The following is a 27,717-nucleotide window of genomic DNA, read 5'->3' as shown; positions in this document are numbered from 1 at the left end:
TCCTTCTTTTTATTCCTGGTTGGATTTTTCTCTCTGGGGCAAGGGAATCCTCAGCGTTCTTTGCTCCACAGAAGGAAAAGAGGGGCTGAGATTCTGCTGGGAGTAGCACAAGTCTGGCCCGTTGAGCTGTGTGGCTGATGAGAGTGCGTGTGCGCACGCGCGCATCCTCGGGTAGGCCTGCAACCCTCCCCACTTCCGCTAGTCCTTCTGCTTCCCTACTGTTCTTCCCCCCCAGAGAATCCACTCCACCAGACGACTAGACCTAGAGAGAAGAGGGAAGGGGAAGAAACTAACGGCCCGAGTGTCCTTTCTCCCTCTCCCTGCACATTATAACTCCCGGATCTGTGATGGCGGAGGGGCCATCTTGGGTGGGCAAGAGACTCATCTACCCATGAGCTCAGGAGCAGCTGGGATGGGCCCTTAAAGTCTGAGGAAGGGTGTGTGAACGTGTATCCGTGAACCTAAGGGCATCTGTTTACACCTCCTGAAAGTCTCTCTCTTGACCCTCTACAAAGCTGTCTCTATTTCCCTTGAAGCCCCATAGCCTTTTATCTCTGGTTTTCATTTGCCACTTTGGTGTTTATGCCTTGTCATAGGTTCCAAATTCTTCTGGATCCTGGAGGAAAGGGGTGACATTTTACGAACAACCTTCTAAGAGTCAGGCATTTGACTAGCTGCTCTGTGTACAGTATCTCATCTCATCTGGACAAGGTTGGGTTTTTTAAAAAAAATCCCCATTTTATAGATGAGATAACTGAGGCTCAGAGAGATTAAATTGCCTATGGCTAGCACATGTCCATCTGTGTTTCCTCTGCAGATCCTGGCACGGGGCAGGGGTGCGTGCATATGGGAGATTCTTGGGAAATCACGGGGTGACACTTGGACTCTGCCATATCTAAGGGCAGTTCAGGTGGTAGGTGGGTCAGCAGAGAGTGAGGTGTAGTGGGAGATGCTTGTATAGACAGGAGGGAAGAAAGGGCCCAAGGTCAGAGGGCCTCATGGCCACAACAAGGTGAATGTTGGCCTGGCTGGTGTTGTCCACTGTCCTTGTGACGACTCTGTGACCTGGAGTCCCTGAAGGATCTCAGCCACTCACCTCCTGCTACTAGATCCCCCCTCCCCCCACCGCCACCATGGGAAATCAGTGGGCACCACCCCTGGGTGTTTATCACTGCTTTCTCAGCAAAGCTCTCATATATGCTTCAGAGAATTTTCCTTCTTATGCCCAGTCAGGATTAAAAGAAAGTTATAGAAATTGTTTTTGAGGTGGGGGAGGTAGAGAGATGTGCCTAGCAGCAATTTTGGAGCCTGGAGTAGGGCCTTGGGAGAGGGAAAGTCCGAGGTGGGATACGGAAATGTGGGAGTGGTGGAGGGCATTTGGGCAGCCAGAAGGCCCAGGAAGTAGGAGAGGAGAGGGGGAAAATTTATTCACACCAGTCTCCCAGCCTCCAGCCTCTGATCCAAGAGTATAATTCCTATCAGGTTTTCAACCCTTAACCTAAACTTTTCTGAAGCCGGTTCCTTAAGTCTCCCAGCATTTGGAGTGAAAATGTGAAGTCCTTTCCTAGAACTGAAGAGGCCCGGAGGAATGGCAGGGAGGGCAGCCCCGAGGGGACTTTCCCCAGCTCCAATCCCCAAGCCTTCCTGGCCCAGGTTCTCCACTCACCTGCTAGGGCCACGCCTCCAAGCGGCCACCACTCAATGGCAGGGTGACAGGATGGAGCGAGGGCTGATGCCCCAGGATGGGGCAGATGTGAGGCGTTCGGAGAAGACCCTTAGCTCTGCGCTTCCAAGGCTGGAGAAGCCGCGTTCCCGCCTGAATCCGCAAGATGGAAGTTGCTCCCTCTAGCTTTTCCACTAGCGAAGGCTAGGCTGCAGGTTTTGTAAGTGACCCCTCCCTTCGCGCCCAGGTCCATTTCTAGCATTTACTCTTTTCCAGAGTCTTGTTCATTTAAAAACGCATCTTAAAAGGCACTAACACCTACACCTTCGATCCAGCCCAGATCCGGTTTTGGGTAGCGTGGAAACTTTACGAGGCACTGTGTGTACCACGCCCCAGCACTTGGGGTGCGCGCGCAGAGCTGCGTGCAAGAATGTGTGCGCGGGAGCCGAGGGATGCTGGGCAGCTCTAACGCAGCTAAGGATGTGTCAGATGGCAGCGTGAAACTGGGGTGCCCGGGGTGCGTGGGTGTGCCCGCGCGTGTCCACAGCCCACCGTCTCGCCCCCTCTTGTAGGAACGTGTCAGCAGTCTCACCTCTCCTTCAGCCCTATCCCAGCCAGACGCTTCCTTTTTGGTGCTTCTGAGCGTTTACTGTAAATTCCGTGACTAAAGCACGCCGGTGAGCCCGGCCCGTGGACAGATGGATCAATCGCCCCCTTCCCGGAAGGGGGAGGGGACCCCACCCAGAGCCTCGGAAGCGGGGAGCTGCCTGCTGCCTCGGGAGAACTCCCCGGAGCCCAGCTCGCAGCCGAGCGCCGGCCGCCGAGCCTGGCGCGGAGCCCTGGCCCGGGTCGGTCCCGAGGCGCTCCCGCCGGGATGGGGTGCGAGTCCCCCTCCCCGATCCCTCCCGCGCAGTTCGGGGAGGTTCGCCGGCCTCCGATGAGGCGGTCAGGCCGCCCCGGCTCGGCAGACTTCTTCCCGCACCGGAGGAGGGAGACAAGTGGGGAAGGGCAGTCTCGAAGGGCTGCGACGCTGGGGCGTATAGGGGGCGAGCGCGCCGCGGGCCTGCGGGGAAAGTTCTCGAGCTCCGCGCGGAGAGCACACGTGTAGGCGTACGCGGGGCTCGACCGGGGCAGGAAGGCTGCGCGGGGACGCTGGGGGCTGGCGCCGGAGGGGATCCTTCTTCTCCCTAGCGCCTTCGGGAAGACGCTCTGCCTCGGCTCGCTGGCCGAAGGACGCATCCGCCCGCGGATGGTGCAGCCCCGTCCCCAGACCCTAGCCACCAAGCAGGGTTTTTTTTCTAGCGCCCTTCCCCCCACGCCCCCGGGATGGCTCGGGCGCCCGGCGCTCCACGCCCTCGGGCCTCCGCTGAGCCTCCCCAGGCCTCCGTGAGCCGGTGGCCGGGGCGCGGGGGCGGGGGCAGTGGGGGGGTTGGCGCGCGGCGTGGGGAGGAGGAGGGTGCGGAGGCTTTGGTGGCTTTGGGTTGGAGCCCGAGCCTTTGCCAGGGGAGCCGGTCAGTTTCCGGCAAGGCTGCAGGTCAATCCGGGGAAGGGCGGGCGGCAGACCAGAGGGAGACAGTGGCGGAGCTCTCCTCTCGGCCCGCGTTCCCCGGCGCCACCGACACCGCCACCGCCTTGTCGCCGCCGCCGCTGCAGAGTGTCGCTGCTCCGCTGCGCGCCCGCGCCTCGCGCCGGCAGCGCCTGGGAGCCCGAGCGCCGAGCCCCGGGCGGACGAGAGGGGCGCGGGCGCGAGAGCCCCGGCGGAGGAGCCGCGAAGGGGGAAGGGGGCGGGCGGAGGGAGGAGCAGGGAGAGGGAGAAGGGGGAGGGAAAGGAGAGCGAGGGAGAGCCGGAGAGAGCGGGAGCAAAGAGCGAGAGCCGGGGAGAGGAGAGGGAGGGAGAGGAGAGAGAAAGACACACGCACGCAGAGAGACACGGTCACTGGAATTCCATTAGAAAAAAGTGACACGAGCAAGGGTTAGCGGGAGAAGATTTTTTTAAATCTTTCCGTCGTCTTGTGCGAAAGAAGCGACTCCGGTCTCTGGTCCTCGAAGCTCCCGCTGGTTTGTTCCTAGGCGCTTACACCCGTCGGTGGATTTCTTTCTTATTTGCGCTTTATTCTGACCCCCACCCTCGCCGCTTCCTTCCAGCCCTTCGCTCTCAGATCGCTTCTCCCCCACCTCCCCAGTCCCCTCCCGGGAAGCGCAGGGGAATCGGACCTGTGGGGACTCGCGCCTTCCCGGATGAGCTGAGGGGAGGGCAGACCTGAGGACCGGCTGTCGGCTTGGAAAGCAGATATACATCCGAATACGTGTGTATTTGATTTTAGTGGGCAAGGGGGGCGTCGAGAGGCCGCCCACCGCCCTCCATTCCACTACCCCCTCCAGCCAGAGGCGAGAATCGCAGGACTCAAGATCTTCATCGGGTGGACTAGCTGGGATCTCCGCATTGGATTTGGGGCTGATTATCACTGCTTGGCTATTATTATTACTGTTGTTGGTGTTGTTATTTTTTAATCCAAGGGAGAAAGACAAAAAAAAAAAAAAAAAACAACTGTGGGATTTATTTAACATGATCTTGGCAAACGCCTTCTGCCTCTTCTTCTTTTTAGGTGAGTATCTGCGGGTGGCGAGGGCAGCGTGTCCGCCGGAGCCTCGGGGGCTGCGCGGGCCGTGCGTTCGAGCGCTGGCGAGCAGCCGGGAACGCGGGGGGCGAGCGGGGCGCTGGCGGGGGACGGACCGGCGGGGAGAGCGCGCGGCGGGGCGAGCCGGGCCCGGGCATAGAGGAACCGAGCAGGGCCGGCGGCGAGGATGCGGGCGGAGGGACGGGAGCCGCGGCTGGCTGGTTACGCGGGGGATTGGCAAGGAGACTTATAACACCCAGACCATCCCCGCGCACACGCACGCAGACACACACTCGCTCACTCACACGCAGTGATAGCGCTCATTTCCCTCAAAATAATGGGTTCAAATTGCGGCAACTTAAGAAAAAAAAAAATTCCAACTCTTGATCTGGAAGAGAGAAGGGAGGGGAGAGGCTCAGTGTCGTGGAAAGGAAAATCATGCCAGTCCCACCTTTCCCGGCGGCTCCCTGAGTCGATCGTGGTAGAGGGCATGGGTTTCTCCAGGAGCTCCCGGTTGGACATCTGTGGGGGCAGCCCTGGCAGCCATCCCTCACCCGCCAATCAACGTCTGGAAAATGCACCCCGCTTCCCACTCTCCGAACCCCTTCCTAGGGGCTCCACTCCCTGGAACACTTTTCAAGTTTCTCCCCACCGTTTGCCCTCCCTCCCGCCCAGACCCGAGCCAGGTGGGTGGGCGGGCATGGAGTGTTTCTGGCCGCTGTTCAGTGCCTTCCCTTTGCCACCTCTGGGGCAGGGGACCCCATAGCTGGTGGGAAGAGATGGGAGGGAGGCCAAAGTTTGCTTCCTTGGGTGAAGAAGGAGAGGGGTGAGGGGAGAATCCTGGACTGAACAAAGACCATTGCTCGTTCTGTAAGCCCACTCCCCCAAGGGCAGCGAGCAGGGGCTGCCTGGTGCCCCTGAACCCCGGCAGTCTCTTTCGCACCCCGAATTACCAACCCCTCGTCCCCTTTTTATGCTACACAAGATCTATCTCAGCTGCTTGGGAAACAGGGGTATAGAGGGAGCATTCTTGGGGGTGGAGGTGAGGAAAAGTGGGTGTTTGCAAGGCTGTGTGCTAACCAGGAGTCCCAGGCAAGGCTGCTGCCCCAGTAGGTGCTCCAGAGAGGGGGCAGGCTAACGGGGTGTGTGTGTGTGTGTGTGTGTGTGTGTGCTCTGAAGCACACATCTGCTTCATTGTGGGTGCTGCTCCTGCCACCCTGGGCTGCTGTGTAGCCAGCGGTGAGCCAGGTTGCCCAGATGGGTCATGAGGGCACCCTTTCCCTCCCGGAGGAGGGGAGAGGGGAAGGCCTGGGGAGGTAGGTGCAGATCCCAGAAACACTTGCTGGGGGGTGTCTAAGAAGTGTCCTGACTAGGACGGGGGCTTGCAGTCCAGTCGATGTTGGTTGGGGCCTGGGCCCTTTGCCAGTTCCCTCCTCTTCCCCCTCCCACAGGCATGAGTTCCCCAGGGGGCCAGGCCCCGCTCTAGGGTGTGGCCTTCACTGTCCGGCCTCCCCGAGCCAGAGGTGGCTTTTCTCCAGGCAGCTTCCTCGGGGTGGGAGGGGCTGAGGGAGGGGGCTGGGACGGTGCTCCTGGCCTACTGTGCTCCTGCGGCCTTTCCTGGCAACGCTTTCTCTCTGAAGGGGCTATTACGAAACCTGACCTTTTCTCCTACTGCTGGTTAAAAAACGCAGCTTTCTGGGGCCAAGAATGAGCAGGGCCAAGAAGAAAAGAAAATTGTATTTCAGGAAAAGCAGCCAGATTGCTTGCTCCTGAGCTGCACACCCCCTGGGCCGGCAGGGCTTCCAGATGTGGCCGCCTTCTGAGGTCTCCGTCCCCCGGTGGAGGAGAGCAGTGCCGGCCCGTCAGTCACCTCCAGGCCCAGCCCCCCAGGCTGCAGGCAGGCTTGTCCCGGCTGAGGAGCCTGAGGAGAGACTGTTCTCCTGTGCACGTGTAGGGGGCCCGTTCAGAGATGTCCTCCCAGGTGTCTGTGACCCTAGTGTGTGGGGGGTTGAGAGCAGGAGAAGAGCAGGGTGCTGTCGGCATCCTCTTTGGTTACAGCCTTTCAGTTCCCTTCCCATGAGAAGCCCCTTTCCAAAGCTGGGGTGTGGGGTTAACTGAGTGACCACAGGACGTTGAAAGGCTCTGGGTTAGGCCAGTCGAGAACAAGGGATAGGTTTGTGCTGAGGACATTTCAGCCCCAGGGCCCTTTCCTGGCAAGGAACCCATAGTTGGGAGTTCGTTGGAAATTCCACTAGGGGGATAGGCTTTTCTGGAGATTGAGAGGTGATGGGCGTTTTCAGTGGGGGGTAGAGTGAAGCATGTTCCTAGGAGCAGGGGCCTTTGGTGTGCCCCTCCCAAGGTTCTAGTGAGGTCTGGGGCTGGAGAGGCCTTTCTGGCCCAGCCTGCCTGACCTCCAGTGTTGACAAGCTCAGGGAGAAAGTGAGATGGGGGTGGGGATCAGGGCTGGTCAGAGGGCCCACCTCCCACTGGCATTCTAGCTCTTGTGGGGCATTTGATGCCCGAGGGTGGCTGTAGTTCTGTGTGGTCTCTCAGTCGTTCTGTATCTTTAAAAGCTCTTTTACATGTCTTTGCTTTCCTTGAGGGATCTGAGTTTTCTCCTGATCTAGAATTTGGAAACATCACCAGGATACCTTGCAACCTTTACTCTCCTAGAATTCTTGGCCAAAGGCACCGAGTTGCCATGACTTCTTTCTCTGGCTGGGCTTGATTTGTTTTGGGGGTCATGACTCCGACTAGAAGAGTCAGGGAGCTTGGTCGGAAGATGCACCGGCCCTCCTACAGAGCATCTCCCTGCCTGGGAGCTGGCAGGATGAGGGAAGCCCAGGATTCTATAAGGATCATCCCTTGGGGCTCTAGACCTCACCTGTAGGGCAGGGAGGAAGTCTCCTTATTGCCCCAGTTCCCTAGGCTAAGGTCCTCACCTTTAAGCCTGGGTAGGATGCCCCTTTCTCATTTTACCTCCGACAGTGCAGCCTCAGGTGACGCCAATGGGGGAGGGGAGACGCCTGCTGGGATGCTGGGGTGAGCGGAGTCAGTGGAAGGCCCAGGGCTGGGCCGGTCTTGAGGCTCCAGCAGGCTGGCTACCTGGCTGGCTACCTGGCTGGCTAGGTGGGGCAGCAGGTACCAGTGAGTCTGGGTCAACACAGCTGCTCCTGGGTGGCCCAGATACAGCCGAGTCCTGCTCAGAGACCCAGGAATTTGCTGAAGCCGGGCAGTAAAGCTGCTGCCTGGGCTTGGGCAGAGGACACTTCTCCACCCACACCTGGGCAGATGCCCCACTGTCCATGACCACATTCCATGCTGGTTTTTTCAATGGTCTTGTCTCAGCCTGGCCACAGCCTTCAGCTCCTCCTGTCCTGAGGCAGAGGTGTGGTCAGGAGGAGAAGGGAAGTCTTTTACTCTGGACCCTGAGGGCTTCTCCAACCCAGGCCCACCCCTTGCTCTCCTAGTGGGGTAGGCCTGGCCCTCCAAGAGCCCATTCCTTGATTCCTTTCCCCTCGGCACTCAGTCGGAAGTGACAGGCTCGCGGTGCAGCACTCTGCCTCTAGGTGTCGCTGTCTCCCTGTGGTAGCTGCCCCCTGAGCAGGGCCTCCTTGGGGAAAGGAGTGAGAAGTGGCGGTTCTGGGTAGAGATGGAGGGGATTCTGTGGGATTGGGGACCGGGGGGTGGGGGGGGACTTCTCCCTAGGATCTTTTTATGTTTTGGGGCAGGATGGAGTGGAGGAAGCCCCCCCAGATCACTCCTCGGGTCCTGGAAAAGCCAGTGTTGGCTTTGGGCCATGGTATGGCTTTTTTGTGGGGCAGGATCTGAGGGGCTTGGAGAGGACCGGGAGACCGGGAGAATGTCTGTGTCCGGAGGAAGCCGTTTTGGGAGCTTGCTTTTGAAAGGACCAAGCGGCCCTTTCTTTCCCTGCCCTTCCCCTCCGAATCTCCTTACTTGACCTCTTCCCTTCCGAGGACCGTGGGTTTGGACACTTGAGGCCGTGCATGAGGAGCGTGTACTGATTCCTGCTTGTTCATCGTTGGGGAGGCGAGGGGCTGTGTGCGAGGCCAGGGTCAGCTTGCAATTGACTTGTTATTTGGCTTCTGGAAAGAAGGAAAAAAAGGGGAGACAGAGGGGAGAGGGTTTCAAGGGAGGATGGGGAGGAGAGGAAAGAAAGAGAAAAAGAAATAGGGGAGAGAAAGGGAGAGAGACAGCCCGATGGAGAGGGAGAGAGGGAGGTGTGTCTGGGTGGGAGGTGTGGTGGGATGGAGTTGCTAGGTCTGCAGCATTTTCTTTGGCGGGGCCCGGGGTGGATCTTGTCTGCAGGGTACGTTTTCTGTCTCTGGCTGCACTGTGGGACAGGAAGGTGTGGAGGGCTGAGCCCCCCTGGAGGAGCGCCTCCCTCTGGGCTCAGACCATGGGGTCATGCTTGTCTCTCCCTGTCTCCTCGGGAAGTCTGGGGACTCAGAACGGATAGACTGGGGGGGTTAGAGGGGTCTTTTCAGCCTGCGTGTGACCTTGAGTTGTCATCTCCCTTCCTTGGGCCTCAGTTTCCCCAGGGTAGAATGCAGGGGGTGACTCTGGCCTCTAAGAGGCTGTGAGAGTTAAACCATCCGCTGCTGCTTTCGAGGTTTAGTCTGGTGTCTTGGATGGACCTCTGGCTGGACCCGAGGTTGCTGGGAGGAGGTCTGGGTGCTCTGAAAGTGAGATGCCCCCTCGGCCCACCCCAGGAGGCCCTGCAGCCGCCAGCTCTCTGCTGAGGCTGTGGCATCCTTCTCTGGCTTCCTGGCATCTTAGACTGTCTGTGGTCTTGCTGGGGCCTCTGGCTTTTCTGTGCTCCTGGGCCCAGGGCCACGGAGTGGAACCAGAAGAGAGTCTGGTAGGACCAGGGCAGAGGGCAGCTTTTCTCCTTTGGGTTTGAGGAGAGATGGTGGACTCTTGGGACCCTTTAGCAGCCCTTCCTCCGACCTGCTGTCTGTTGGGGAAGGCAGCCTTGAGTCGGCCTTGCTGTGCCGAGTAGAATGGGTGTGACTTTCCCAGAAGGGCCCAAGCCCCCAGGCCTGCCTCTGGGGTCGGAGACTGCGGCCCTCATTCGTGCTTGTCTTCCCTCCCCACCACCCAGACGAGACCCTCCGCTCTTTGGCCAGCCCTTCCTCCCCGCAGGGCCCCGAGCTCCACGGCTGGCGCCCCCCAGTGGACTGTGTCCGGGCCAATGAGCTGTGCGCGGCCGAATCCAACTGCAGCTCCCGCTACCGCACGCTGCGCCAGTGCCTGGCCGGCCGGGACCGCAACACCATGCTGGCCAACAAGGAGTGCCAGGCGGCCCTGGAGGTGCTGCAGGAGAGCCCGCTGTACGACTGCCGCTGCAAGCGGGGCATGAAGAAGGAGCTGCAGTGCTTGCAGATCTACTGGAGCATCCACCTGGGGCTGACCGAGGGTAAGTCCGCCCGCCTCGATGGGAGGCACGCTGAGGATGGGGTGGTGGGAGGGCCTCCTGGGGCCCAGGTTCAGCGGGAGGGCCTGGTAACGGGGCAGAGTGGCCACAGCTGTCTCTCTCTCCACCTTCCAGGGAACCTAGAAGCCAGAGGAGGTAGCTGCCCAACCTAGGAGGGCAGCTGTTGTTGGAGAGACAGATGAAGGAGGAGGTGGGGAGGAGAGACGGTGGGGGTGGTGGTGGGAGGGGAAGTGAACCGGGGCTGGTTGGACGGCCGTGTGCGGTGGTGACAAGAGAAGGGGAGGCAAGGGTGCCCAGGTGGATGGACAAGTGAGGACAGAGGAGTGAGAAGGGGTAGGTGGCGTGCAGGCGGAGCTGTGAGGTCTGCACGAGAGCAAACCAGCCCTTGCCTCTCCCCGTTGCCCCCCTCCTGCCTTCCTGCTCCCAGGAGGCCTGCCCTTGAGGTGGCTTCCTGACCCCGGGCCTGGCTTAGGCACCTTCAACAGAGCTCTGAGCGGCGTGTGGGCAGCAGGTCCCACAGCCCTGGGCAAGCCCGCCTCCAAGGCCCAAGGCAGAACCTGTAAGCCTTTCCCCAGACAGCCACCTCCCCGATTTCCTCCCCCTCCAGACTGGGGTGTGGAGGATTTGCTGGCCACCGGGGTCAGGCATTCACTTATTAATTCAGCAACTGTTTATTGAGGGTTTACCGGCTGCTAGGCGTTGCGGCAACAGTTGAGAACAGCTGAGGCAGCCTCTGCCTTCATGGAGCTCATGCTCGGGGGGGATGCAGAGAAGTTATTTGGTGACAGTTATCTGTCATTTGGTGATGTGAGTGGAAAGCACTGGGTGCTGTGGCAGCACCAAGCAGGGGCTTCAAACCCCTTCTTACAAAATCTAAAGCGCCTTCCTGGAAGAGGCAGCCTCCAAGCTGAGATTCAAGAATGAGCTGCAGTTACCTGGTGAAGGTGTATGGGGAGAGTATGGGAGGTGGAGGGAGAGCTTGGGCAAAGGCCTGCGGGTAACTCAGGTTAGTGGAACTCGCTTACAGACCTGCAGGTAACTCAGTGTGGTAGAGGCGGGTGGAAGTGGGGATGGGGGAGGAGAGATGGGACGGGTACGGATCTGGTGGGCAGCACCCCTGGAAGGCTTTACATGATGGATACGTGCTTCAGGACAAAGTTCATGTGGTTCTAATGAAGAGAGTAGATTGGAGAGACTGTTCGGAGGCCACTGCTGTGATACAGGCCAGGAATGATGGCGGCTGAATGAGGACAGTGGCAGGAAAGAAGGATCTAAGAGCTGTCCAGGAGGTAGAATCGACAGGTCCTGGTGAAGGGTCAGAGGAGTCAGGGGGGCCCCCAGTTTTCGGTCTTGGGCAGCTGTGTGGGTGATGTGGCTGATCACAGTGAAGGTATTGAGTGGGGGGAGGGCTGGGAGATGTGAATTTCTTCTGGGGTGTGTGCCCCTCATCGGCCCCGCCCTACAGACAGCTGGGCACGCAGGGCTGGGGGTCACGTGAGGAAGAGCGACTGGACATAGGGATTTAGAAGTCGCCAGCAGACTGCAGGTGGTAACTGGGGCCAAGGGAGTGGGTGCAGTCACATTGGGAGGAGGTCAGAGACAGAGCCCCCAGGACCACTGCCATTTAAAGATGGGCTGCAAGGATGACTAAGGAGGCTCTGGGGGTGAGGTAAGAGGGACAGTAGGACACCTCGGGAGGGGCTCACTCTCAGAGGAAGGAGGGTCACCAGCCTCTAAGACTTCAGGCCCAGCAGGAGAGGGGTGGAAAGGGTCCCTGATGCCCTTGGGGTGAGCTCCTTAGGTGGCTGCTGGGAGCAGAAGCCTGCTTAGGGGGTGCCTGGGAGCCGGGGAGAGGGGAATGATGACTGTGGCCAACTTCTTGAATTTTGGTGTGAAGATGGGAGAAGAACAAAGGATGACTTTTTTTTTTTAAAGATGCGAGAGAGTCGAGCAGTTTAAATTCTAAGGTAGGATAGTAGTGATGGAGGGGCTGAGGTGAAGAAGAGAGAGGGGTGCTCTGTGGATCTGTGCCCTTGGGGGAGGGGAGGCGTCAGCCTAGGATCTGAGGGGCAGCACCGCCTCCAGCTGCTGGAGGGGGAGGAGGGAACTGGGCCCAGGGGTGGGGCCTGGATATCGAGAGCTTCCTGAGCAGTGGCCCCGAGGGTTCAAATGTGCCCTGAGAATAGGAATAAGCGGGCATGGAATTATTAGTAGTATTACCACCATTAGTAACAAAGTAATTCCTCATGAATCGGGTGGTCACTTCTTCCATTGCTAGCAATGCTGGAGTCCTAGAACTAGAAGTTAGCAAAGAGAGGGAGCCGGCCACAGAGACGGGCACTCTGTTCTCCGTGAGACAAGGAGCTGTGTCCCCGCCCGCCACATTGGCTGACTCGTGCCCAGAACATTAAAGGCCCCGATTCAGCCAGCTGGGTTGTTTAGGTTTTTGCTTTCTTTCCGACAGCCTTCAGTTTCAGTCCGAGGGAGACTGGGCAGAAGGTGGGTGGGCTTGCTGTGGGTGCAGAATGGACAGGAAAGGGATGCAAGAGCTGCTGGCTGGAGAGTTGGGTGGGCCGCCTGAGAACCTTCCCATCGGACTGGCTCCGTGGGCATCACAGCATCAGAGCTCCGGGGACCTTGCTCGGAGCCGGGACGATGAGGCAGTTTGATGACAACAATAGGCATAATGTGCATTCTATGCTGCCTTCTGCTGTGTCTTCAAGGCCCTTTCAACCCAGGAGGGCCTGACTGTAAACTCTCCCCGTTCCAAGGCTTGAGATGGTTTGTTGGTTCATTTACTCAACAAATATCTGTTAAGCACCTACTGTGTGCTTCAGAGGGGGGTGAAAGCACTGGGGAAGCCGTGGTCCCTGTGCTGGCGTGTACAGGCTGGGGGACCCTTCCCCTGGTCCCACTCTAGAAAGGCAGACCCCTGCTTTTCTCTTTCCTCAGAACCCTGCCCCCCCACCCCTTGCAGATTGCACAGTCCCCTCCCCCTGGGTCTTGGGGCCAGAGGTGGTTTCCGTCCAGGGCTGACCAGAGGAACCCAGAGGCCTTTTAACAGCAGGTGGTGTTCCTCTGAGGGACAGGATCTTCCTGAGAGGGGGCTATTCCTGGTGTGGGGTGAGTGGTCTCCTGGGGAGGCTACAGACACACCCTCCCTATTCCTTAAGACTCTTAATAACCTGGCTTGGGCCAGGGTGGGGGGATCACGGAGAGGAGAGACCCATGTGGGTTTGCACTTAGATTCTGGCTTCTCCTGCTGCGATTCCCCGGAGACTCGGCTCCACCTGCTGCCTCTACCTGAGGCTGAGCTCGCTGTGCAGACTGAGGCCCTCAGCGTGTGGGCAGAGCTGGCGGTGGCAGGATTGTGGCCTCTGCCGAGCTCCTAGACAGTCCCAACTGCAAAGGGCCTCGAGATCATTCTGGCGGGGAAGCTGAGATGCAGGGAGGCGAGTCGGGGGCTTCCCAGGGCACACAGCAAGCAGCTGGTGGGACCAGTCCCCCGACTCCTTATCCAGACCCCTTTCCACTGCCCTGGGGGAGAGCTGTGGCCTTGGGCCCGTCTTCCCCTCTGCCGTCACCACCCCCGTAACCACCAGTATTTACACGGTAGGGCTGTCACTGTTGGCTGCACAGGGGACCAGGCTTCTTGCCTTCTCCAAAGGTGATGCTGAAGTTCAGGGTCATCCTGGTCCTGCAAACGTGAAGTGCCAAGGCCTCTCCTACTTGTCATCTCCCAGGTCGTGACCCTGGAATCTGACATCCTGGATTTGGCTTCAGTCTGGCTGCCAGGCAGGTCTCGGATTTCCCGCTGGTGAATTCCGCTGCAGGAGCAGGAGATGGAAATTGAGTTAAATAGGACGGGCCCCTCCCACCTGGTCATGGAAGAGGCTCTTTTCCCCCAGAGATCCATCCCCTGTCCCCTCCTAGTCAATCATACTAGCCTATCCACACCCAGGCACAGTGCTATGCCAGATGCTATAGGGACGGACAGACCCTGCTCTGGGGGAGCAGCCCAGCCCGCAGAAGATTGCTCTGTGAAAAGTTAAGCAACAGTAGTACTTGTTTAAGAACAATTTGGTTTCAATAACACTTTTTACTTTTGGAGACAGTATTCATAATGGTTAAGTACTTGGACTCTGGAGCCAACTTCCTGGGTTTGAAACCAGGCTCTGCCACTTACCAGCTGTGTGACCTCGAGCAAGTACCTCAGTGTCTCTGTGCCCCAGTTCCTTATCAGTAAAATAGGGAGAATAATAGTGCCTACCCCCTAGAGAAATTGAGGATTAAATGAGTTAGTACATCTAAAGCACTTCTTTTTTTTTTTATAGTAATCTTTTATTTATTTATTTATTTTTATATTTATTTTTGGCTGTGCTGAGTCTTCGTTTCTGTGCGAGGGCTTTCTCTAATTGCGGCGAGCGGGGGCCACTCTTCATCGCGGTGCGCGGGCCTCTCACTATCGTGGCCTCTCTTGTTGTGGAGCACAGGCTCCAGACGCGCAAGCTCAGTAGTTGTGGCTCACGGGCCCAGCTGCTCCGCGGCATGTGGGATCGTCCCAAACCAGGGCTCGAACCCGTGTCCCCTGCATTAGCAGGCAGATTCTCAACCACTGCGCCACCAGGGAAGCCCCCTAAAGCACTTCTAATAGTGCGGGCATGAAGGCAGCACAATACAACATCATCTTTATTACAAAAGTGCTTCCTAAACTCTTGTGTTGTTTGGCTGCAGCAGATAGCATGGCTGGTAACCCCACCACAGGGAGTTTCTCCAGTGCCGGTGGGTAGAGTGGAGGATGCTGAGATCATGCAGGCCTGCGATGACCCTGCATGCCCCGGGGGTAGGTGGGATTGGAGACAGGCCTGAAGGAAAGAGTAACCTTTGGATTAGGTCCGTTGGCAGGTACCAGTGGGCACCCCCTGTGCGTAAGGTCCCCTGTGTGCTGGGTGTGGCAGGGCCTAATGTGCTCCTGGGAGGTACAGTGAAGGGCGGGGCCGCTTCTCCAGGGGGCATGCTCTTGCTCCACGTCCTCTGGGGGTCTGTACCCTTCTCTGGGGGTCTGCCTCGTATAGCAGACAGATGCCTGGTCCGTGGACCAGCGGAAGGCTGGTTAAGCCTTGAGGGCTAGCCTGTGGGTGACTTTGGGGGCCTCCTGAATGAGCCCCTTGCAAGCAGATTCCAAGGCTCCTCTTCTGGAGGCCGGCTCCTTCCTGCAGGTGGCCCCCAGGGGTGCTGCCCCACATGCTCCTCGTTAGGCGGGGGTACTTGCCCCTGGCGCTGGGCCCCGGGTGGGTGGGAAATCAGTGTGTGAGGCTGTGGTCATCACCTGTCTCCCCCGCCCGCTCAACACACACACACACAGTCTGAGTGATTATCCATTGATTTCTCCTCGCCGTCATGTCTCAAGAGGATATTTCCTTTGCTGCCGAGGCATTGGCAGAGGAGGCTGGAGTCCCGCTGAGGTGGTGGTGGGTCTCCAGGGCAGCCTTGTGCCATTTATCTCCTGTCACTCGCTTGCTTTTCTGTTCCCCGGGCCTCTGGTGCACCCCGGAGCCTGGAGGAGAGGGCTCAGAAGCAGCAGGTGGAGGGGAAGGCGGGTCGGGAGTCAGTCAGAGAGGAGCCGCAGTCAGCCCTCCACCCAGCGGACCTTCAGCCAGTCAGATTCTCCTGGTGGCCTGGTGGGAAGCAAAGGGGAAATCCTGTCCCCTTAAGTCTGGGCAGAGCCAGCCTGGTGTGATGGGAGAGAATGCTGGTGTGAGGCTGGAGTCCAGCTCAAGCTCCACCGTGAGTAGCTGTGTGATCTCAGGCAGGTTGCTTCGCCTCTCTGGGCCACCTCAGAGCCCTCCCCTGTGAAATGAGGAAGTTGTACTGAATGACTGTGGAGGGTCCCTTGGCTTCAAATCCTGGTATTTGTACCTGGCCTTCCACAGGGTTCCAGCTCCCCTGTGCCTTCTTTCCAGAAGCATTCGGAAGTCCTTAGAAGAGGCTGGGACATGCAGAGAGGTCACGAGGGAGATGTATTAGGCAGTTCTGACCTGCTGTGGTTGGAGAGAAGTACCTTGCTCATGTGAAATGTGCAGCATTTCATTCCTAACCTGCCCTGTGCAGCACTTGGGGCAGGATGTGAGCCTGGGCCTGACACGGTTCTCTCTTCTAGGTGAAGAGTTTTATGAAGCCTCACCCTACGAGCCAGTGACCGCCCGCCTCTCGGACATCTTCAGGCTTGCTTCAATCTTCTCAGGTGAGTGGGCTCATGCTGGGGCCTCGCCAGACCTGCTCCGGCCCCCGTGGGTGGTGGATCGGGCCTCGGGGCTTGGCTCAGGTGTCGGCTCGCCAGCAGGCCCCTGAACGCCTCTGAGCCTGGGGTCTTCATCTGTAAAGAGGGAGCCATAACACCCACCCACAAGGTTGTGTGTGGCGTAAAGCATTTACGGGAATTGCCTAGAATGAGCTTGCCGTGCAGGAGATCTTGAATCTGAAACCTGGTATTGCTCTCCCATTTCGTCACCTGTCCTGCCTGGCTGGGTCCTTTCCAGCTGTTCTACTTTGGGCAAGTTACTCGACCTCTCTATGCCTCAGTTTCCTCTCTGGTGCAGAGGGGAAAGTACCTACCTCTTTGGATGGTCATGAGGTCAGAGTGAACCAATGGCTGTCCAGGGCTCAGCACGCTGCCGAGTGCGTGGGAGCCATTAGCTGTGGTTGTCCGCGTTCCTATCATCATCGTCCATTCTGCTCTGAAATTCCCCTCTCCCCTGGGGGCTCTGCTTCTTGAATCCCGCTGAGGAGAGCCTCTGCTCTCTGGCCACTCCCGCCTTGGCCTGCCTGGGGAGTGAGAAGGCCCATTTGAGCTCTAGCTTTGCTTGCCGTGGTCTGTGTATAGGAGCCCAGTGAGTTTTTTGGTTCTTTCTTCTTGGCCTTGTTCCCTCTGGCCTTTGGGTGACCGAGGGCAGCCTGCCCCTGCTCGGGCACTAGGGAGGACCTTCTGGTTTTGGGCAGTCCTGGGGCTGGGATGAGCTTCCTGGAGTCACCACTGCTGCTTAAAGGGCGCCAGGGTGGGCTTGCTCCCGGGCCCCAGACCTCAGGCTTCCAGGCACTTTGTGGCAATATGTAAAACCTTCCGAAGTTTCTTTTGCTCTAAACCAGGGTTTCTCAACAGCAACATTATTGACATTGACCTGGGTAATTCTCTCCATGGCAGGAGCCGTCCTGTGCAGTGTAAGATGTTTCGCAGCATCCCTGGCCTCTACCTACTGGACACTAGTAGCAGTCCCCCAAGTTGTGACAACCCAGTGTGTCTCCAGACACTGTCAAATGTCCCCTGGGGGCACAGTTGCTGCCAGTTGAGAAGAACTACTCTAGACTGTGAAATGAAAGATTCTCCAGTGAGACCCTAAGCCCTTTCATATGAAGAACTCTCTAGGACAATGTTTCTCAAACTTTTTCTTTGTTTTCATTGTTGCCCCTCTAAGGAGAAAAGTTAATTCTCTCTAACTAGAGAAATACTGTCTTAGTCTGCTTGGGCTGCCATAACAAAATACCGTAGACTGGTTGGCTTAAACGACAGAAGTCTATTATCTCACAGTTCTGGAGGCTGGAAGTCCAAGATCAAGGTCTGGCAGGTTTGGTTTCTGGTGAGGGCTCTCTTCCTGGTTTGCAGACATCAGCCTTCTCACTGTGTCCTCACAGGGTAGGGGTGGGAATGGGTGGGAGGGAAGTGGGGGATTGGAGTGGGGAGATAGAGAGAAGAGAGAGAAGAGAGAGGGGGGTGGAGAGAGAGAGAGAGAGAGAAAAAGAAAGGTCTCTTCCTCTTCTTATAAGGACACTAGTCCTACTGGATTATGGCCCCACCCTTATGACCTCATTTAACCTTAATTACCTCCTAAAAGCCCTATCTTCAAATACAGTCACATTGAGGGTTTAGGGCTTCAGCATATGAGTTTGGGGAGGGGACACAATTTAGTCCATAGTAAATGCCAAGTATTAAAATTTTGTCAGATAGGGTTGAGTTTTGGAGGGCCACAAACCATTGTAATATCTACTTTTTTTTTGCCTACCCAGGAGCCCGTTTTTGCTCCCTTGGGGGTGATACCCTCCTCTCCCATTGAGAAAGCATGCTCTAAGGGATTGAGATAGGATGATACACATGTACTGGTGGGAGAAATCCTGGGCCCCATGAGAAGGGAGGCACTGGCCAAAGGGTGACCATCTGGACATACCCTTGGGCCCTGGTGGTGGGCAGGGTTAGTGGCGGATGGAATGGTGACTTCGAAGATGGTCTGTGCATTGAGTGGCCTGCCCTGGGCTCTCATCATCATACCCCACAGTGGGGTGTTGGCCGAGGCTCCCATCCTGCCTCTGCCTGTGGCACTGTGATGACTCAGTGATAAGCCTTGCCCATCCCACAGGGCTGAACTGGGTGATTGACTGACTGAGGCCCCTCCTAGCACAGACATTCTGATTCTCACGTTTCCTGATTAGTTTTGGGCCACTCCTTTTGAGGCAGTGCTAGGGCGCTCCAGCAGATTGAGGAGATGGTTTGCGCGTGGACGCTGTGATGGGGAAATCCCAGGGGCCCGACATACCCATTTCCCACCCTACCATGGGCTCAGGTGCTACTGCCTGGGCGGGAGCCACTGGCTTTACCTCCAGTGCAGAAATGGCTTTGGCTTGCTCCCTGGAGGTTGAAGGTCAGAGTCCGCACCTGAGCTCAGGCCCCTGCTGCTTTCTGGACTGACACTAAGTATCTTCCTGGCAGAAAATCTTTCCATAATGGACTTGACACTCTGTGGGACAAGGATGTTGACAAGACAAATGAGGAGATTACTGGTCTGCAGCTCGCTGAATCAGCATCCTTTACCTCCTGCTCAGATGGAACTGGGCCCCACACGACCGTAGATCCCTGGGCTCTGGGGACCACTCCCCACAGTGAGGGCAAGGCTCCCCCTCATTGCCCCTGCTGACCCCGCTCCACCCAGAGCAGCCCTCGAGTTGGTGCACGGGTGGCTCTTATCTGGGGAAACTCTGGTACATAGCTGGGTGGGGAGGCCCTGGCCCAGCCACCAAGAAACCAAGTGGGCCGTGGTGGGGAGCACGCAGCAGAAAGAAGGCTGGATGGGGAGCCGGGACCCTGATTCCAGCTCATTCTCTGCCACGGATGAGCTGATGGCCTTGGGCAGGTCACTTCCCTGCTCCAGACCTTACGTTTCTTTTCTGAAGAAGGAAGAGGTGAGCTTAGAGCAGCCTTTTCCCCATCGAGGCGCACAGACAGCGGCAGAGTTGTTTGGTATCTAGGATGAGCAGAGCCGCTTGGAGCTCAGGTGGTCACAGGCCCTTGCCTGGCTGCCCTGCGGGCTGAGGGGTCAATATCTGGGCACATGTATCACTCGCCTGTGGCTCGCTGGCTGGGAAAGCCTGGTCTGGGGGACCCCAGGTCCTGCACTGATGCTCCAGGATGATAGCAATCTGCCCTGCAGGATTGTATGGCGTCCCTCCCCACTTCTACACACTTACATGTGGCTGTATGACGTTCCCCCTCGCCATCTCTGTGTGGAAAGGCTGTGGTGTGGGCCATGGAGGCTCCTCTAGGTCGCACTACCCCCAGTCGGGGCCCAGGGACTTGGAGGAAGGTGCTCTTGTATCTTTGGGGCCGAGTTGCTACTATCTGAGAATTTGGGGCCTCCTGGAACGTGTGTTCTTCTTTCCCTCTAGCCTGCTCTCTCTGTTGGGCTTCTTCGAAAGCCCAGCTGGGATTCTGTTGGCAAAGAAAGCTGCCGGGGTTCCCCCAACACTCTCTGACGCCGAGGCCCTGGGGGAAGGGCGAGTCCTCCCCTCCTGTCTGCCCAGTTCAGAGACAGGCGCTGGGATCAGTGACTGGGTCTGGGATTCCTGGTGTCCAGTTAATCCCAAGTCCAAGGCCGGGAGGGGAGCAGTCTGGCTCTGCCCTGAACAGTGGAGACAGAGTTGTTGGAGGGATCCAGATGTCCTGCCCTAGCCTTATAGACGGGAAGGGAGATTTCACGGAGAAGAAATGAAGTTTGTAATGAGGTTTGTCCTGTTTCTAGCAATTTAAACTGCCCTTGGAAACAGGAAATGGCGTGTTTCTGGAGGCCTTGTTGGGCCTCTTTGAGCTATAGTGCCTACATTTGTAAAATGAGAAGGGGATGGCTACTGATCTGGTCGATACAGAGGAGTCCATGAGGATGGATGCAGGCAGAGTGACAGCCATCCTCTCTGCCGAGGATGCTCCTCTAGAGGGGTCCCTTGGGTGCAGGAGCTGAAGTTGAGAGTCCCTCCCTCCCCAAGCGCCTGTGACCCCATGAATACTGAATCCCAGCTGGTCCCATCTGGGGAGGCAGGAGAGGATGGAATAAAGTGGAGAGAGGAGAGAAAGCCCTCTTAGGGAAAGAAGAGATGGTTCAGGCAGAGAGAGGTTGTGAGGGGTGATGCGGACAGTGAGGGAAGGGAAATGCTCCATCCACGTGGGGTGAAACCATCAAAGTGAGGATGAAAGGCCTGGGAGGGCCAGACAGTGGTTTCCCTCGCCGCTGGGCTGTGCCTCAGGGACCGGGAGAAGCGGCAGGCAGGTGGTGTGGGCCGGGCTGTCAGCGAGCGCTGCCTCTGCATTTCTGGTGAGGCTGGGGGCCTCCAGGGCCTTGGGCATCCGATGCAGGCATTGGAGATACATGGGTATGGAGCATATTTATGCAAACAGGTCTTGTCTTTTCTATAGCTGGAGGGGAACTTGGAGATCATCTAAACTCACCCCTTACCTGACAAAAAGGGAAACTGAGGCCCCAAGGGAAGGGATGGACTAGACCTGGATTCAGTCCTGCTTTTACCCCTGCCCAGTGCGTAACTCAGGCAGGGGCCTCACCTCTAAGCCCGGGTTTCTTCTTATACAACATGGGGCTGATAGCAAAACCTACCTGCTCGGGTTTTGTAAGGACTAAATGAGAAGTTGCAGGTAGGTGCCTGGTCCAGTGCCTGGCACATTGCACTAAAACACGTAGCTTCTTAGAACTGACTGTGGAGTGATTTCTCCAAAGGCCATTGGCCGGCTGGGGTAGGGCCGGCCTGGAGCCTGCGTCTGGGAGATGGTTGCATGGCTTTTGGTGACGTGAGGCTGCCTTCCACCCATGCTAGTGCTGGGTGGGGGCTGGAGTGGGAGGTGACGGGGTGATTTGCAGGGGACAGCAGGTCCCTGGGGCTCCTGCTGAACCTCTGTGGCCTTAGCTGCATTGTGACTGGGTGGGGACACAGGGAGGCTGGCGAGAGGCCTGGACTCGGGCCTTTTGTGGGTTGGAGGAAGAAGCGATGGGTGGCGACAGCCTCAGTTGGCCGCAAGCCTCTGGGGTGGGCCATCTTGCTTGGATGGAGCCAGGAGAGGCCCGGGGATGTTCTAGTTGGAGGCTCCAGTGGTCCCCTTTTTGGGGGCTCAGGAGAGGAGGGAACCCTACCCCGGCCAAGAAGCCTTGCGGATGGCCCCTGAGGGACACCACCCTCCCACTCTGTGCCCTTGCACTTGGTTCTTATTATAGCGCTCACCCTCTGATTGTGGGCGTTGGTCTCTGTGTCACTGCACCCACGCCTCTCTCTGTGTTCCCCTGGGTGTCTAGTGCTGTGCTGTGCTCCTGACTCCCATCCGTGGAGGATCCTGGACCAGAAGGCGGTGGTGGACTTGGAGGCCTGCTGGTCCCAGTTTGAATCCTGGTCCTGCCCTACCCGCTGGTTGACCACGGGGGGGGGGGGTCACTTGACTCTGGACCTCATTTTTCTCAGCTGTAAAATGGAGCCCTGCAAGGACGGGTGATGACGTGTGCATGGCTCCCCACAGGGCGCCGGAGCCCAGGAGCACCCTAGGTGGTGGCCACAGGTGACGCTGTCAGGGGCTGGGGGGAGCTAGTGGTTTAGTGTGAGCCCTTAGTGCTGCACAAGGGAGGCTGGCTAAGAGGTCCAGGCAAGTCTGAGGCGTCCCGTGTGGGCCGCCTGTCACGTGGCCCTGAGGTTTAGAGAAGGAAAGGAAAGCTCACGAGGGCTTCATGGAAGAGGTAGGGCTGGGGCCGGATCTCTGTGTGGTGCAGATGCTACCTAAGATGCTGCTTTGAAAGGCATCAGACCGTGTCCTTACTGGCTTATGGGGCAGGCGGACACCACTTAGACGCCCGCTGGGTGGTTTGTCAATGGTGGTAGAGTAACCCTGAGAGCTCAAGGGAGGCAGCAGTAGGCAGTACCTGGGGAAAATCAGCAAAGTCTCGGAAGAGGAGAGAGTGGGATCTGGGAATGACATTCCCGGCAGCATCATAGCATCATGGCTCGGAGGCCTGGCCAGGCTCAGCAGGAACCGCATACCTTCTGGGCCTGGTGGGCTCAGAGGACGGTGACTAGAGACCTTGTGGCAGATGGGAGATTGGCGTCTCTAGGGTCTCCTTCCTTGGGACTCCTGCCCAGGAAGTCTCCGGGACAGAGCTCAGGTGACAGCCTGGCTCTGGGGCTGGTTGTGTGGAGAGGGGCTGAGCTGCCCTTGGGCGGGGACGAGCTTAGCCCCGGGCTCAAGAGTCAGTCCCCTGTGAAGGTTGCCTGAGTGGCCATGTAGGGGCCAGGGAGAGGGTCGGGCTTGGCTTAACTCCGCTGGATGCCCAGGGAGCCCCCCTCCCTTCCCTGGCTCCGCTGAGGGGCTGCCGAGCCTTTGTGCCCCCAGCCCCTCCTTCCCTGGGGCTGCTGAGCAGAAGATGGCGAGCGAGGTCCAGCAGGTCAGCTGGTGCCTCTCAGAGACCCCACTCCGAGGCGGCCCCGGTGAGGAAGCGGTGGGGCTTTGGGGACAGAGGGCAGGGGAGGAGTGGAGGGAGCAGGCAGCCTGTCTCCCTGCCACCTGCATGGTGGCTCGGGCGATAAACTGCTTATCCTCAGGTTGTCTCCTTGAGCTGAATGCAGAAGCATGTTATTTAAATTTCAAAATCACATTCTTCTTCTAACAGCTGTCAGAGACTCTGAGTGTCAATGAAAATTGGGCCTTAGCTGCAGCTCTGTCACCTCTTACGCCCCCCCTTTCAGGGAGGAATTGTCTGATGGCCCAGGAGAGGGTGTGGGGCGGGGGGAAGTGGGGAGGGCGGGCCAGGTGACCCGTGACCCTGGCCGCGCTGGTCAGCAGTTGGGACCCACAGGAGGACGCCAGCTGCTCCTTCAGGGGTGCCAAGCGCTTCCCCTCTTCCCTTTCATTTCCTCTTCTCCGTGCCCCCCTCCCCGGGCTCCCCCAGCCAGGAGAAGGATTTGCTCGCAGAAGGCGTGAGCAGGGTGTCGGTGGCTTCATGTTTGGTTGTCTTCATGTCCAAGGAAGAAATTGGGATTAAAAACAACAACAACAACCAGGAGAGAACAAAATTTAACCCCAAAGAGAGGCTTTTTAATGGTAGAAGTTCAGGTGCCATGGTTGGGGTGAGGTCTTTGGGGGGGGAAAGGTGTTTCTAGTTCCCTTCAAATAGCATCTTCTAGGGGCACCTACTTGCTTCCCCTTGGGCGGATAGACAGGCTCTGCCAGCAGCGGGGGTGTGGGCATTTCTGGGCTGGGCCTCCCAGCTCTTTCATGGCTCCTGAGGTGGCTCTGCAGGGCTCTGGTCCGCCACGCCACGCCCCGCCCCGGCCCCGCCCCAGGCGTGCTCCTCCTGGCTTAGCCAGGAACCATGCTCACCTTATTTATCTGGGTGGAAGGTAGGATTTGAGTAACTGTTCTGGGAATGCTCCTCCCAACCTATCTGTCAACGTGTTCTTTTTTTTTCTGGAACATCTTTATTGGAGTATAATTGCTTTACAATGGTGTGTTTGTTAGTTTCTGCTTTATAACAAAGTGAATCAGCGACACATATACACATATCCCCATATCGCCTCCCTCTTGCGTCTCCCTCCCTCCCACCCTCCCTATCCCACCCCTCTAGGTGGTCACAAAGCACAGAGCTGATCTCCCTGTGCTATGGGGCTGCTTCCCACTAGCTATCTATTTTACATTTGGTAGTGTATATATGTCCATGCCACTCTCTCACTTCGTCCCAGCTTACCCTTCCCCCTCCCCGTGTCCTCAAGTCCATTCTCTACGTCTGTGTCTTTATTCCTGTCCTGCCCCTAGGTTCTTCAGAACCAGTTTTTTTCTTAGATTCCATATATATGTGTTAGCATACGGTATTTATTTTTCTCTTTCTGTCAACGTGTTCTTTTAACCCCATGAGTATGTAGAGAAAGGAACAGATCTGACTGGGGTCAAGTGTGTATGTGTGTGTAGTGTGTAGGTGGGGAGTATAAGTATGTGTGGTACACACATGGGTGGTATGTATGTGTGTGTGTGGTGTGTGTGTGTGTGGTGTGTGTATGTGTGTGGTGTGTGTGTGGAGTGTTATATGTGTGTGTGGGGTGGTGCGTGTGTAGAGTGTTATGTGTGTGTGGGGTGATGTGTGTGTGTGTGGTGTGTGTGTGTCGGGTGATGTGTGTTTATGGGTTTTTGGCAGTGGCCTCCTTCTGCATGTGGAGAGGGAAGGAGGGGAAGGAGGCAGGGATGGAGAGGCCTGAGTGGGAAAGTGGGGTGTGTGTGGCCCTTCCCTCGGGGAACAAGCGCTGCCCTCGGCCTCTTTCTGACCTCTTAGGGAAGCCCTGGGAACAGTGGTCAGGGGTGAATACTGAGGGATGGAAGGCCATCCTTCTCCTGATCAACAAAAATTAGCAGACTCAACCTTATGTGTGTGTTTCTCGGCTTCCTACAGTCCGGAGGTTATGTCATTGCACCTGGACGCTTAGGTACCCTCTCTGCAGAAACGGCGTGTGTGTGAATCCATCCCTCAGATTCACGAAGCATCCCTTGCATGCCATCCCCTGATCTAGGTGCTGAGGATGCCTCAGTGGACAAGACAGAGGAGTCCTGTTGCTCTAGTGGAGCTTACGTTCGATTAGCCTAAGACAGAAAAACCAAACAAGCCAACAAATTCTCAAAAATGACAAGTACGATAGTGATGAATGCTAAGCAAGGGTTAAAATAGCATGACGGGCAGAGGTGCCTGGTGGCTACTCTGGATTGGAAATGCCGAAGTGTGACTCCCGGGAAGGATCCAGCCACGGGAAGGCCTGGGAATGGCAGAGGGAACAGCTGGGGAAAGGCCCCTAGGTGGGGATGTGGGTGGTGGAGGGCGGGGCTTAGGGAAGGCCACAGGCTGGGACAGTGTTGAGGTGGAGGTGATGATTTGGGAGGTGGCCACAGAGGCAGGCAGGGGCCAGACCCCTGAGATGCTGCAGGCGAGTTAAGGAGTTTGGGTTTCTTTTTAAGAGTAATGAGAAACCTTTGAGGATTTTAGATACTAGAGTAGCACTGTGTGATTTATGCTTTGGAAAAGATTGCTCTTGTGCTGTGGGGGAGTGGATCAGGGGCCGGGAGAGTGGCTAAGAGCTGTGACAGTGGTCCACGTCCTACGACGGCAGGAGAGGAGAGGACGCGAGGAGCTGGGATCTGTTGTGGGGCTGGAGTTAAGGATGACTCTGCTAATTTAGGCTTGAACACAATGGTGCCACTGTTTACTAGGATGGAGAAGATGAGGGAAGGAGCAGGTTGGGGGCGGGAGCTGAGCTCCAGCGTTCTCTTTCAACCACGTGGGTGTTGAGATGCTAGTTAGACCTCCACCTGGAAATGCCAGGTAGGCAGTCGGATGTAAGCCTGGAGCCCTGGGAGAGGTCAGGGTTGATATATAGGTTGAGAATCGTTAGCATATAGATGATATTTACAGAACCGTGAGGTCACTTAGGGAGAGTATAGACAGAGAGGGAGGCTGGGGCTCTTCACGCAGAGAGGAAGCGCTAGCAAAGGAGGCTGAGACCAGGGCCAGTGAGGAAAGGGGAGCCAAGTCAGGGGTGGGAGGGGAGCTCCGCAGGCAGGGAGGCGGAGTGTGGAGGGGGAGCCCCTGGGCCGGATGCTTGGGAAGAGGAGGAAGGGAGGATGGTGAGCTGGATGGGAGATCATTCTTGAGAGAGGGCAGCGGGGAATGATGGGGTCCGTAGATGACAGTGCCAAGGAGGAGTAGGGGAGCGGACTGGTGTCAGGAGTCCCACAGGACGAGAAATGGCCCAGAAATGACCCTGCGGAGGAGGCAGGACTCCCACCACCTCTGGGCCTGGAGCTGCCCAAGGGTCACTTCTTCCAAAATCAGTGTGCTAAATGACCAAATCTCTGATTTTACCAGATTTATGAATCTGCCAAAACTTGTTTCTTTTCATCATTTGTAAAGCTTTTAGAAATTCACATTTGAATGGTTTTCATGGCTTCTGAAGATTCTTGCAAATGGTCTTCATTGCTGTATTTTAAGATATATTCAGTTTTTTGGAATTTAAGCGTCAGGAGTTGATGTAGACTTCTTAGAGCAATAAAGTATATTTCGTAATCAGTAAAAAAATTTAGCTTACGATTGGTGCTTCCGGTCCTACCTTCATTCACCACAAAAAAAAAAAAAAAAAAAAAGGCTGACGAAGGATTAAGGTGGACCACATCAATATGAAATGCCTCAATTTTGGTTTTTAAATTGTTATAAATTCAGAATTAAAGCTGATAAGCCATTGTGGGAATTGGTATGAGAATGGTAAAAATCTTAAATATTAAAAAAAAAAAATCACACCAAGACTATATTTAAAAGGACAGAGAGCCTTCAAACGTGGCTAAAGAAGTCCCTTCAAACATGAAATACTGTAATGAAGTTTTAATTTTTAATTGCTAGAAACACAAAATCAAGACGAATATGCCTTTTGCAGAATTGGAGAAAATTCTGACAGTGGTTAAAATTTGTCAAAATATAAAATGATATTCAAAAGCAATTGATTTCTTTCGAATGGATTTGCAGTGAATTTGCCATTCATCAAATTGACTTTTGGTGGGTTGGCCTGCTTCCAAAAATGCAGGGGCCCCGGAGAGCGCTGGGGTGGCCGCGTGCTACATGGGGTGGAGGTGAGGGGAAAGTTCTGACAGAAAGCGGAGGACATTAGGGAGCCTGGGCTAAGACTGCTGGGGCCGGTTTGAGGAGGGCGGGCACCAGAGCAGTGGGGATAAAGGCTGGGGACCCACTGGGTCCATGGGCCTTGAGTGACAGCAGAGCCCTGGCAGGAGGGCATTTTGGGATTGGCCGGTCATCTCTCGGGGAAGTTGAGCTTTCACCTCATGCTGGATGGCGTGGGGCTCCCGGTGGTGCAGGGGCCCAGAAGTGAGGAAGATCTTTGAGGTCCTGCTCTCTTAGACTTCTTGGATAAGCAGAGGGAGCTCTGAAGCCCTTCTCTTGCTCACCGACAGGGAGACTGGGAACCCTTTTGGCTCTTGGTATGTGATGCACGTGGCTGGAGTGACAGGCACATGGGACAGGCCAATTCTAGCAGGGCCGTGTGAAAACGGAGAGTTGGAGGGGAGGGTTTTTCTAGCCAGGGAACACATTCTTTTAAAAAAATTAAAAGAAATTTTTTTTGTACAAATTTTAAAGGTTACTTTCCATTTACAGTTATTACATAATATTGGCCATATTCCCCATGTTGTACAATACATTCTTGAGCCTATCTTATACACAACAGTTTGTACCTCTCACTCCCCTATCGTTCTATTGCCCCTCCCCGCCGTAACCAGTAGTTTGTTCTCTATATCTGTGAGTCTGCTTCTTATTTGTTATATTCACTAGTTTGCTGTATTTTTAAGATTCCACATATAAGTGACATTATACAGTGTTTGTCTTTCTCTGTCTGACTTATTTCACTTGGCTTAATGTCCTCCAAGTCCATCCATGTTGCTGCAAATGGCAAAATTTCATTCTTTTTTATGGCTGAGTAGTATTCCATTGTATGTATATATATACCACATCTTCTTTAGCCATTCATCTGTCGATGGACACTTAGGTTGCTTACATATCTTGGCAATTATAAACAATGCTGCTATGAACATTGGTGCATATATCTTTTTGAATTAGCGTTTTTACTTT

The 27,717-nt window shown here is 56.3% G+C and overlaps 1 protein-coding gene across 1 annotated transcript in view; it reads left to right on the top strand.

Moving 5' to 3' along the window:
- Window positions 1-4,197: 4,197 nt before the first annotated feature.
- Window positions 4,198-27,717, top strand: part of GFRA2 (GDNF family receptor alpha 2) — a 95,553-nt gene continuing 72,033 nt past the window's right edge. The window contains exons 1-3 of the mRNA XM_061199390.1: window positions 4,198-4,269; window positions 9,407-9,721; window positions 15,900-15,983. Of these exons, the coding sequence (XP_061055373.1) occupies window positions 4,230-4,269; window positions 9,407-9,721; window positions 15,900-15,983 (439 nt within the window). The 5' untranslated portion in view covers window positions 4,198-4,229. The remainder of the gene's footprint in view (window positions 4,270-9,406; window positions 9,722-15,899; window positions 15,984-27,717) is intronic.

Source organism: Eubalaena glacialis, chromosome 9 (genome assembly GCF_028564815.1).
Source record: "Eubalaena glacialis isolate mEubGla1 chromosome 9, mEubGla1.1.hap2.+ XY, whole genome shotgun sequence".
NCBI classification, from domain to species: Eukaryota; Metazoa; Chordata; class Mammalia; order Artiodactyla; family Balaenidae; genus Eubalaena; species Eubalaena glacialis.
The sequence above is the reverse complement of the archived record's forward strand: the minus strand, read 5'-3'. Positions and strand labels throughout refer to the sequence as shown.